This window comes from Calidris pugnax, unplaced genomic scaffold, assembly GCF_001431845.1.
Source record: "Calidris pugnax isolate Ruff unplaced genomic scaffold, ASM143184v1 scaffold8, whole genome shotgun sequence".
Lineage (NCBI taxonomy): Eukaryota > Metazoa > Chordata > Aves > Charadriiformes > Scolopacidae > Calidris > Calidris pugnax.
In genome coordinates, this window is record NW_015090830.1 from 12,957,957 (window position 1) to 12,971,192 (window position 13,236).

At 34.9% G+C, this 13,236-nt stretch overlaps 1 protein-coding gene across 1 annotated transcript in view; it reads left to right on the forward strand.

Moving 5' to 3' along the window:
- The window catches only part of KIAA1468 (KIAA1468 ortholog), a 93,307-nt gene that overhangs the window by 43,213 nt on the left and 36,858 nt on the right, over positions 1-13,236 (forward strand). The window contains exons 9-11 of the mRNA XM_014940997.1: positions 1,846-1,921; positions 2,340-2,435; positions 11,159-11,271. Of these exons, the coding sequence (XP_014796483.1) occupies positions 1,846-1,921; positions 2,340-2,435; positions 11,159-11,271 (285 nt within the window). The remainder of the gene's footprint in view (positions 1-1,845; positions 1,922-2,339; positions 2,436-11,158; positions 11,272-13,236) is intronic.

The following is a 13,236-nucleotide window of genomic DNA, read 5'->3' on the forward strand; positions in this document are numbered from 1 at the left end:
CATAGCCATCAAGGGTTTTACTGGACTTCATCGAGGAGAAGCTTTCTTGACTCTAAATATAGCCAGCAATCATAATGGGATCTGTGCTGCCCAGAGCTTGCTGTTAATTGACCCACAGGGAAATTCAGTCACATTTTGTCATACTTAGTTTTCAGTCTCTGGCAAAATGGGCGTAGAACCTTGCCCTGATGTAAGATTTTAATTATGGTTTCAAGTAGGGAAGGATCTGACGTTCTGCAGAACGAACACCAAGGTGAAGGACAGCCCAGGCAAAGGAATGGCCAAGACTGTGCCACTCTATTGATGTTAGGCTGCTGCTTTGCAATGCTTGCTGCTCTTCTCCCGGAGTAAATAAACCTTAAAGCCTTGACTGGAGCCTGTAAATCTGTCATTCAAGAATAGTTTTACAGAATAAGGACATGCTGTTAAACAGAGCTCTTTTACAACTTGCTACCGAGTCACTTTTTAAAGTGAACCCTTGCACAAAAAGCCAAGCCGATTTGAGTTAAACCAAACATAATTCATTAAAATTTAAAATGTGTTTTAAAAACCCATACTGTCAAGAAAGAAACTTTATTTTAAGTAAGAAACATAAATTCTTATTGATCATACTTTGTAAGTAGAAGAGGAAAACTACTCTGGCATATTTATCCATATCCTTGTGGGTTAGTATAAACAATAATAAGTAGGAACTTAGATTTTTAATGTGCTTTTTTTGTTTAGAAAAGGATGAATGATGATGCATTTACTATAAGTACTGTGATCTTCCAGTCTGTTAGATTAAAATAAATATGTCCATATATAATTGCATGTGCATAAGGTTTTGTGCACTCAGGTGCACAAAATAGCATTTTTAGAAGCTGAAAGGTGATATTACTTTCTACATAAAGAACAGGAAATGCCACCTCCTGTCATTAGAGGATTCAAACTGCAGATAATGGTATAGGGTGAGATGCTTTCTGTGCACGTTTTGGAAGACAAATTTTCTTTTCCCTCTTTCAGCACAGTGGATGAGGCAGTGTTAGATTAGCATCTAAGTACAGGCTTCAGATAAGGCAGAGGGAGTTGTCATTACTGGGAAAAATAAGATGCTGCTGCTACTTGCCTGTTTTATCTAATGGTTAATCCAGTAATTGTTTTCTGAGAACATTTCTGCCAAATTATTCTCCTTGGACAGGGATGTTTTGAGACCCTTGTTAGGGTTTTATGTGTATGCTTAAGGCTTCGAGTAGCTCAGCTTGTTGGCTGGTGCTGTGTGTGGCCATGAGGCAGTACTTTTACAGATACGAATCTACATTAGGGGTTAGACAGCAATTTAAGGTTAGTTTTGAGGCTCTCAGTGTCCCTTTGAATCCAACGTTTAGATCCCAAAGTGGCAGCTGAGTAGTTTCTATTTAATCCTGACACTTGTACGTGACTGTCTACTCAGAAGTTTTTGTGCAATGTGCAGAATCAGAGCATTAAGCAAAAATACTGTTTCTTGTGATTTCCGTCCTCCCCCTCCTCAGTTTGTGTAATCGTATGCTTCCTCTTGTATTGCTAAAGTTTCCTTTTATTCATGCTTTAGTTCTGTTTTTGTCTGTGCAGCAGGTTGAAAGATGTTACATTTTTTTCAGAACTAAAAATTATTTCTTTTTTAGGGCACCCACTTTCTTTCTTGCTACAAATTAAACACCGTAAAAGTCAAAGAAAATTTTAAACAAAAACTTCTTCAGTATGCTTCACTTAAAATATACTTTCCGAATGTCATTTTACCTGGCTGGATAAACCGGAGTAAAAGGACTTGTTCCATCTCCTTTCTAATCTTTGCTTTTTTCCCCCCCTCTCTTTTTGATGATATTTCAGGAAGTTGTCACCAGCTTTCCATCAAGCACTACTGTCTTTCTGTCGGATGTCAGCAGACAGCCGCTTGGGATCAGAGGTACGGTTGCCACTTGACATAAAACAGAAGATCCTTTATTCTCCATAGTAGCAATAGTTAAACAAGCAATAATTGCTTCAAAAAAGAGAGTTATTAACATATGTGGAGAAATAAATTTATGTGCATGAAACTTTAAAAAAAAAAAACCAACAAAAACAACAAACAAACTTTCAGATTTTAGCTTAAATACGAAACCTAGTGATAGATGTGTAATTACTGGAAAGTTTTGAGTCTCTACAAGTGTATTCGTGCTTTTGAAGTTACTGCAGGATCAAAAACTTATGGTTTAATGTGTGTGAGTAAATTAAATATTTTTCTGCTAAGTGATTAGCTTGCTGCAATTCTTATTATTCCTTTGAAAGGATTTTTTTTTTGTCCTGTGCTTCATTTGAAAAAAACAAAGAACTTCGTTTTCTAGGTATCTCGGATTGCAGACAGTGAGAAAAGTGTCATGTTAATGTTGGGACGCTGCCTGCCTCATATTGTTCCTAATGTGCTGCTTGCAAAGCGAGAGGTGAGGAACCCCAAAATTTTACTTTCTGTTTTTACTGGGATGTTTTCTTGTTCATTTTGACAAAGTTGTGTCTAATTTCATGAAAGTCTGTTACTTGCAATCATGTTCGTTCTTTTGTGCATGCATCTCTGCTCCTAGAAAATGGTTTTACACCTCTGTCAGGTGAGTTCAATAAACCTGCATGGTATCCTAATATTTCTTCCTTTGCTTAAGGCGCTGTTAGCATTCAGCAAGACTAACTGTTACTGTAGGTCCATCTGTTTGTGGTAGTACAAATGCTTTTGTTAGAGAAGACCATGGTTAACATACATTATGAAGAGCAGCGGACGTAAGCTCAAATGTTAAATTTGGTTTATTTTATCTATCTGTTTTGGTAAGGATTAATATTCAGGTTCTTTTACAGCGCTATGTACTTCAACAAAAAATGTATTTTGTTGTCATTTTCTAGAAGCTCCATGTATCAGCCAAAATAAGGTTCATCAAAAGCACCCCGCCATAAGAAAACTAGCAATCTTGCTTGTATGTTTTCCTTAAATTTAAAATGAAGCTAAATAAAATTATGAAAATGTAATGTTTATTTTGAATGTAAAAGAAGATGGTGTTTTGCATAATCATTCATATTAGTATAGAAAAGGAAGACTGTGAATGAAGATGGAAAACAAATGACGGGGTTTGCATTACTTAGTTGTAAATACTGCACGTTAATGAATGTGTAAAAAATAAAAATACGAAAATACATCAAACAAAAATTCAACATCCTTATAGTTGACACTGAAATAAAGGGTTTGAAGTAGCATAGCTTTTTGAGTAAGTTTTAGTCCTTGTTGAGGGGACCTACAGTATGGTAGACTTAGTAGTGTATTTAGCATAAATTAATTTTAAGGCTTTGAAATATCCTCAAGAAATTTGTACTGATCCTATAATCTAAAATTTTACAACACATGATTAATTATCAGCAGTTGACATGGTGAGTTTGAGATGTACCATGTTTTGAAAGTCTCAAACCATAAAAGGTTTGTTTGGGTTTTGGTTTGGTTTTGATTTTTTTCTGAGGGATGGGCTCTTAACTGGGTGCTCTGGGAATGGTTCTGTTAATAGTCTTTCAGAATAATTCTGTGAATGTTCCTGGATCAGTGCTTAATTTCTGTTGTCTTATTTATTCCATTCCTTCCCTCTGCTTGGCAGGATAGGATGTGGTATTTTGGCTTCTTTTTGCAGCTTGTAGCATAATGTGTGTAATGTATTTAATACTTTTGTGACCTTTTAGGCTAGTTCCTACCTATTGTGTTTTACAGTTGAAGTTACATTTGATTACATATATTTAGGCCTTAAATGAATCATCTGTTTCAATTTGATTGAAAAAGCCTCAATAATTGTGTAATTGGATTGCATGGGATGCTTAATGTTCTGAAAATGGAAATTTGCTTTAAAAATAGATTTTCTCAGTTACCACCCATTGCTATAACTATGGTAATGTTCTTTCAAATGTAGTCATGGAATTTGAAGGAAAACTTGGCTAGACTATTTGTTAGTATTTATTAATATTAGTGTTATGAAAAGCTAACCTAAGAACTAGGGTCTCTTCAGGCAGGTACAATTTTGGGTCTTGTCCAAAACCAATCTTATCATGAGAGAGTTTTAGCAGAATTTTGCAGAGATGTGTAAAAATGCACCAAACGATCACTAATTTGAGAGAGATACTTAACAGATTCAGCTTATAACACCCAGTGATCACCGGTCTGCTGTGAAAATATACAGTGGTACTACTGTCAGTGTGTTAGACATAAGAATTAAACATAATTTGCAGTGACTCCCTAAAGTACATGTCTTTGTTCTTTGTTCATCCGTCACGTTGAAACTGGTTGCAAAACCTTAAGCTGAAAATGTTGTGCTACACTTTTTCATTTTGGAGAATCTCAGTTTGTGGAGGTTGACAGTCAGTAGGTGTTGACCTTTTACCAGACATTCTGAAGCCATTTCAGCAGTGCTTTTAACTCTTAAGGTCAGTAGCAGCCCGTATGAGTTGGTATAAGTGGTCCAGTAAATATTGCAGCTGGCATCTGAGCAACCAGTTAGTGTTGGAATGTCTGGCGCATTTCTGAAATTACTTATGTCATTTTTGTGTGTTGCTGCAGCTTTAATTGATCTTCAGTGTCTGTAGTTTAGGTTCCAATGGAAGATTAGAAAGAAGGAAGAATATGTTATTGAGTAGGGTGGCCGAGGAGATCATTTTAGTTGTTTCTAAAAGAGCAGTTCAGCTAGGTAAAATCAATAATGCATCACATAGGATAATTCCCTGAAAGCAATTCATAGGCATTAAAATTCCATGTATCGACATATAAATTTAATTTTGGTTTTATCTCAAGTGCCTAGTTTATCCTTACTGCTTGAAAACACGTATGTCAATATTTAGATTTGTACGTGAATGCACTCACAAATGAAGGAGAAACTGCAAGCCAAATAGTAATTAGTATGAAAAGTAACAAAATGCTAAAAACCTGTTCTTCAAACAAAACCCCTTTGGCTGGGTATGAAGTCTGTGATAACACTTTGTGCAGATGAGCAGCTTGAGTTCCTAAAATTTCATCTGCTTTCTCAATTGTGTTTTTACCACTTAAAATAGAAACACATTTACGACTAAAAAAAATAAAATCAGCCACTTCTATTTGCGAGAGCTATACCATAAAAATACTCCGTTGGTTAAACTGTAATTAGAAAAAGCAATCTTTTAAAATTTTTGTGATAACTAATTGATGCAATACTGATTTGTCACCCTTATAAGATGTAAAAATCAGTATCTTTTTGTCAGGTAACAGGAACAACCTTGTCTGTATGTACCACTTCCACGCTCTGCAGTATGTAGTGCTTTAGCAGAGTTTGGGCCAGAGTAAACTTTTTTGGCTTAATATCAGGATCTTGCGTTTCTTGATTAAGAAAAAGGATAACTTTTCCTTCATTATTTATACCTTACATCTCACCTATTATTCCAGTGTTAGTTTCTGTAACTTTCATTTGTGTTATAGAAACTTAGCAAAACCATGATAGTAATGGTTTACTAACTGTGCACTGCTAAATTTTTATACCAATAAATTGTTATGTATATAAAGTTCTATATGCTAAGAACAGAGTTTTGCTTTTCTTTCTTTATAAAGTTGAAGCAAAGATAATGCTGAATCTGCGAACTCTGAACGGGTGCTATTCTTAATTCTGCTAGAAGAAAGTAAAGCTGTAGACTTACAGTTGTGCATGTTAATATTCATGTAGTAAATACAAATAGATATCACCTGGTGTTTTTTGTAGGTAGCTGTCTCTTAAAACACAGCTGTGTATCTTATTGCCTATTTTAATCTCTGTCTTATGCTTTAAAAGCCATAAAATATTCACTTTTTTAAAGAAAGTAAAAGAATGCTGTCAGAGCTATTTAAGTGGCTGTTTACAGTGGGTGTTTCAAGCAGATGTCATTCTGGTTGGATATGGATAAAGGTATATAAGTTTGAGTTCCTGGGCATAAAAATCGTCAGCCATCAGTATTTTCTAAATGACCTTCTATGTCACAGGATAGGAGAAAATACTAAAAACTAAGTAAACAATTAAAATACTTTCTGTTACTCTGTAAAACTTAGGTTGTGGTGGGCTTCTATAGATTGTGTTTCTGAAAAATAGGGATAGTGTTGACCACAGCCTGTTTGCTGGTTCTCTTCTAGTTTATGTGAGGTCTTGGTTTTGGTTTGGGGGGCTTTTTTGTTTGGGGGTGGGGTTGCCCCACACATGCATAAAAGACAGCCATTTTTTAATTTAAGTCCTTTAGTTCCCTTCTCTGGGTATAAGGTACCTGTGTAGTTTTCTTAGAATGAAATTGCTCAACCTCATAGAGCATCCTTTTCATCTCCAGTCTGAAAGATGGTATGTTTCAACACCATGTCCTTAAACATAACAAATCATGGATGCAAGGAGTTAAATATTTAAGAATTGAACTGCAAATAGTTACTAGTTTTATCACAGTAGTTTTATATGTAGGTTTCCAAATAAACAGTAGATATAAACAGAGTACAAAGCTTTTCTCACACACATACCTGCATTGATTCTTATGTAAAAGCTTTCCTTTGGGATCTATGAGAAATTTAATTTGGATCCTGGAATAATAGTCTCATCCCATGAAATGTAATTAGAGTTGTAATTTTAATATTCATAAGATGAGTAGCACAAAGTTCTGAGTCATGTATTAATCCTGTGATTAAATACTTTTTTCACTTTAAAAATGTGAATTCTGAATTTCAAATACATTTTTGTGCAAAAGACTCAGAATCAGTAGTTTGTGAGTTCCCGCAGCTATTTCAGTTTTTCTTTTATTTCCTGTTTGTCAGAGGCTCAGTTAGAGAAGAATTTTAGCATAGGGTTGGTTTACAATATAAGCACTGGCTATTAGAAAAGATTAAAAGGGACACATTTGCAAAATAAATCGTGATGTCATCCTGGTTTATGTGCTATGTTGTCATCTGTTTGCTATATTATTATATTAATATTTGAAATAATAAAGAAGTTTACTATCCTAAGCTATTGAAGTAAATAGTCTTGACACTTAACACTAATTAAATTTATTCTTTGAGATAATTATTTTGCATATGAACAGTCCAACAAAATGACATTAATTAGTGAGAGGAACTAAGATGTAGAAGCCTTTTGTCGGCATGTTAACCCAAAAAAATTATAATGAAAGCAACAACTCAGAAAATTCTTTGCTACCTTGTGGGAAAATGGTTCCTCTAGGATGCATTTTAAAAAGCCCTAAACTTTAATATTTTGTTTCAATACTTCAAATGTGTCAGAGAAACTTTTTTACAAATAGTTGAGGCAATACCAGTTCCCATTAAAAAGCCACCTTCTTTTGACCATGATGAAGAGCTGCTCTATATGCCCATCTAAATGTTGCCTTTATTGAGAACTTGAATCATTTCAAATAGTGAATCCTGTCCAAAGATAACAGAACATGTTTGTTATAAGTTAGGGAGAAGTTGTATTGTGTAGTACAGTAAAAAAAAACCTGAGTTTTTCTTCACAGAGACCTATATGGACAGTTACGCAGAAGTAGAACAGAGAGAAGACCGGCTTTTTCAGTTCTCCTGTGCAATGCGTTAGGTCAGCTTCATAGCCATGTCCATCATTTACCTACATGTACTTTATCTCACAGTAAAAACAAAATAACTTGTTTTCTCTCTGTTCTACATCTGGGTAGCTTCCAGATATAAACTGCCGTAGATAAGACCTTGCCTTTTCAGTCATTGAGGCCTCTGAGACACTGTGGTTTCATTCATCAAGTCGCAAGAGCTGACACTGTAATAATGGCAGTCTCCTTTGCATCTAATGGGGAAACAGTATCACAGTTCTGAAAGTCATTCCTCCTGGTATTCCTCTTGGACTAACACCAACGTGAACTAATCAGTTTTCCTAAGTCAGAGGCAAAAGGGAAAAGAGGGACTTGGAATGAACAGGACATTTAGGAAGAATCCCAAATTAAATAGAGTGACCGTTATTGTTTTTTAAAAAATTTATGTTCTTGCTTTATTGCTGTTAGCACAAATGGTATTCCTTCCCAAGGAAGGCAGAGTGTTTCAGATAGCACTGGAAGTCCTCTCCTTATTTTTAGTAATTACATGCAGTCTCCATAATGATGTTATGAACTTTCTTCTTGAATTTAAACAGCCAAATGCTAATACTGTTTTGTTTTGTTTGAAAATTACTGCTTTATACAGCATTTCTCTGCTGTTTCTAGAATTAAAAATCTGAGATTTATTCAACAAGTCTACATCTAAGGCATGGCCCTTGGCAACAGGAAGAAATGAGCTTGAACCTGCCTGTAGGGTTTTTTTTGGTTTTGTTCTTAATCATCTTGAATATCCCCTTTTAAGTCTTTGGGAGACTTCACTTGACCTGTTTTGTCCATCTACAAGAACAGGCTTTTTGTTCTTGTCCCACAGAAAGTCCCTTTCGCCTCCAGTTTTACCTTCCTGTCCACTAAGTCTATAGGGAGCACATAAAACACTGTTCAAGACTTCTCACTGTTTCTCCACTCCCCTTAATAGAAGGAACTGTAGAAGCACTGATGCAGCGATGCAGAGAACACTCTCTTCTCCCATAGTATGCATGAAAGAATGTGACCAATGGACAAGAAAATACAGCTAATTCCATCAGCTATATTAACCAGCTTTCTGCAAGGTAAAGAACCAGCCTTGTATCTGCCCCATGTCAATGGTGTTAGGTTACTCCTTAGTCTTTCACACACATGGTAGTAGTAGTATCCAGGTGAATATTCAGAGGTGTTTTCCTTACATACAGACTCAGCTGGAAAAAAGACATCTTTATTAACTTTATTAAATTTTAAAAGAAGCTTAAAAAAAAAGTAACCTCATAGCATTCTTGAAATCTAGCAGCAGTTCTGAGTGAACAGTTAAGATTTTTTAGTAGGTACCCAAACATACTAGGAAAGTGAAGTCAGTGTGAAGGTTTCAGCAGATAAAACATAAACCCTAGATCATAAAAATATGCATTTCCCATTTCATGAGGTATATTATTTTCAAAAAATTCTTTATAAGGAGTACTTAAGAATAACTGCAAGAGCAATTGGATAATGGGAACTTAGGGTAGATTTCAGAAAGTTAGATCTCAGTGAAGTAACACAGGGTTTTTTTTTATTTAAAGGATTTCCATGAGCTATATTCTTATGGATCTTAGCTTAATGTATAAAGAGTGGTATTAGAATGGCAGGGGGTTTTTTATTTCTGTAATATTTTTTCAAATTTTTTTAAGTTAAAACAGTGTTTGCAGGAGAGAAAACACATCTGTGAAGTACCAAAAAAAAGAGTTAAATAGGTTAAGTCCCCTACCTTCTCAGAACTTTAAATGGGCAAAAACTGTGTGTTAAGTATGCAAAAAATAAAATTTTAAGTGCATTCTTACAAATTCTAGAGGGAAAGGAGCTTTCAGCTGAAGAAAGTTATTTAGCTCTCTGTGATGTAATTTGTAAAGTTTCTTTGTAAAGCTTTTAGTTCACATTATTTTGTGTTGTGCTACACTTATTTACAAACAAATCCAAAACCCAGTTCACTTCAAAATAATGAGAAATGGAGATGTCAATATTGTTCAAATGTATTTCTCATTTCTCCTGTTCTTTCAGATTTTTGAAGCTGTGGGTAGGATTTTTTCCACGTTCATTCCTCTGCCTTATCATAAATTACCTAATCTGTACCATAATTGGATTCAATATTGCCAGAATGTTAAAATGCATTTTAGGATATGTCTTGGTCATCTTCGGGAGAAAAATAGCACACTGAGTAGAATTCTTGTAAACTGAAAAAGTTTATCAGGAGTTGACTGGCTTAGGCAATGTTCTAAAATAGACTATTCTATGTTTTAAATAGCACTTGCTGCTCAGGAAAACACAAGTTGAGCAGTGAGGGTGTCTTTGATATTGTTTCCATGTGTCTACTTTGTTTAATAGGCTTACTCTCAAGAACATCAGGAATAGGTCACTTTGAATGTCTGCAAGAAGAAACTGCCACCTCCCTGCAAAGTTATTATAAATAATATAGATTTTTTTTGGGGGGGGGTGTTGTATAATCTTTCCTAGTAACTTCAGAAGTGTTTCCCACTGTCACCTGCTTGTTTGTCACAGCTTTAAATTCATAAAAAGCTTGTCTCCTGAAAATGGCTCAAAAGTACGCAGCAGGTGGGAGAGGAATTCTCCAGATTACTTGTCCATGTTTTCTCTGCAGACACCTAGCTTTGTCTTGTTCTTTTCTCCTGACCTCCCAGTGCAATGTTTCTGTCCTTAAGATACTAAATCACCTAGAAGTTCCAAATTTAGTTGGAGTAAAGGATCATGTCAACAACGTCAAGGAAAGGGACTTCCAGTCCATGTTTTAGAAACATTTGTTTCTTCTGGGAATGAATACCATGAGCTTTGAAGGCATATTTAGAAAGAAGGAGGTCTTCACTATTGTGAACAGCCTTATATTTTCTTTCAGTTAATATTTTACACAGTAATTCTTGGTAGTTTGTTCCTTAAGGGAAGTGAATTGCTCTAAATAGAAAATTAAGCTTCAGATATTGCCTCTTTATAGAAAGGAAAAAACAAACACCAAAACCAAACAACAAAAAAACAAACAAAAACAACCAACCAATTTTTTAAAGTCCTATAGTTCTCAGACAATGCACAATTGAGGTTATCTGTCTGCAGTCACCTTTACCAATGTATGTTTCTCAGTGCTTATTCAAACTTGTGCACAAAACTGTGTGCATGCTTAATTGGAAATTTTAATCTTTAACTCCATGGTATCAGAAATAGCTTTTTTCCGTAGGAGCTTTGTTCTGTTAGATGTCTGTGGAGTTTGCTTCAGTTCATTAGGTAGCGAAGACAATTTATACTGTGATTGTCCTTTAATTCTGGTTACAGGTGACCTGCATATGTTAATTGTAATCTTTGTAGAGCTTTTTATTTTGTGTAATGGTTCTCCCCTAATCTTTCCTAGCAGGAAAATAATTCTAACTTTTGTAGACCTTCACTTTTTTCAGGTCACTTAATAAGAGATCAAGACTCTAAAACATCTTCTCTAACTGTTTTGATGTTCTGTGACTAGATTTATCTTCTTAGTTTCTTTTGCCATTAATGAATATATGCCCAAAGTGTTTTTACTTTGTTTGGTTTTCCCCTACCCACAACTTTTTAGGAATTGATCCCACTCATACTGTGTACAGCCTGCCTCCATCCTGAACCCAAAGAGAGAGATCAGCTTCTACACATACTGTTCAATTTGATCAAACGACCAGATGATGAGCAAAGGTGTGTTTGCGTTTGTGCGTTGCGGGACAAGAGGGAACCTTTTTTTCTTTGTCAAAGAAGCAGAACTAATAGAAACTGGATATTATTGGATGATTTCAGCCTAGTTTCACTTAAGATGATATTTTGCTGGTATAGCGTTGACAAATTTGTGTGGACTTCGGGACTTTCCATTTCTATGAACTATACTTTCTAGTTACTGAAATGTAAGAATGTGCTTTATAAGCTGCAGTGTAACATTTCAGCTCCTTTTTTGGTTAAAGATGAAGTTAAATGCTTTGTTAAAATGAGCTTTAAGATCATAATTTTTAGCAATAGTTGATACAGAAGTCAAACCAGCTTTTTTAAACCTCTGTCTTAGTGTATCTTAGTGATCTATATGTAAGTTAACTGCCATGCATAATTGGGGAAAATAGCATACGAAAATAGTACTGTTCCTACTTGTGGTTCAGCACTATGGTAGCAATAAAAATTCAGGAAGACTGAAGCAGTGATTTAGTTCTGACAAGTGTTAAGACCTTTGTTGCTGTTAAGATTTTGAAATGTATACTTCTGTTTTGTTTTATAAATTTAGTTCTTTCTTAGTACTCAGGAAATCTGACTTTGACCAATCTTAATAAAAATATTCTTAAGGTTGAAAGACAGTACCCCAGCTGGTATGTTTCCTTTTCTAACTGTGGAAAGATTTTTCATATGTGATCTGTAGCTCTTCCATTATTTTCGCTAGAGGTGTTTTGTAAACATCTGTATTTATCATTGCTCTGTTCTGTCTTCAGACAAAATAGGCTTTATGAAATAGATGGAAAGCATTTATTTTGAAGATTCCCCAAAACTGAAGTGTTCTGGTGTCTGGCAAAATTGATCCCATGGTAAAATTTAGAGATGGGATATAATTGAAAGGGATGGCTTTGGAGACAAGAAAATGCATAACTAAAAGTAACTTTGAGCACAGTGGCACTATGCAGATTAAAATTACAAGAAGATGCAGTTCTTGTTCTACTTCAGATTCATGAGAAATCTAATGTCTACCACTGTCTAAAACATTTTGAATGTCCCATGTGGATTGAGAAGCTAAAATTATTTTGTGAATAGAGGGGAAGGAAGTTACATCTCGCTTGTAGTATCTTGTAGATAATTTGTCACAGGGTTGGTGCCTTATCAAGTAGATTTTTCATATGACTGTTTAGCTGCAGTCAGATGTGTCATTTCCAGAAGCTAAGAAAGAAGAAAATCCAAGCTTCTTTTTCCTTGAAGTTGTTCATTCTTTGTTGTGAGTTAAAGATTTATATCTAAAAATAGCTCATTTTCATCAGAAATTTGGGAAGAATATTCTGCCATAACTTCTCAAGGACAAAACATGTATATACATAGTATACATTTACACAGATGAAAATCATAATCTGTTTAAAGACAATACTCAGAATTTTAGTTGTTTTTTTATACTTGCATATCTCTACGGAAGTGTATTATGCATGCTTGGTTTTTATCTAAGTTTAAGTAATGTTTTAGCGGTCTTGTGTGATATGAAATAGGCAAAGACATTCAGGTTAAGTCACCAGAACAATGGTATTAATTACCTGATATGTTCTTTGTTTACCTTCTGCTATACTGTACGGGCCTACATTGTACATTAAAGTAGCAGTTGATAGCAAGTTGACTTTTTTAAATGCTAGAGACCGAAATGTGACATTGCTTTTGTAATAATGAACCCATTAAAATAAATCCTTTACTTTAAATATTTGACTTTGTAAAGTATGTTAACAACTAGGCAGAAGGCCAGTATTACTCATCCATGTGAGAGGCTTTTTGGTGCATGCAGATGTAGCATATTGCCACAGTCTTGCAAACTAACGCTATATTTAACAAGGCCGCTTTTATCCTGAAGGCTTTGCTTACTAATGTACTATTAATCTTTTTAAAATCTCTATCAAATTCTGTTCTGCAAAGGAACAAATATGTGTTAGCTTT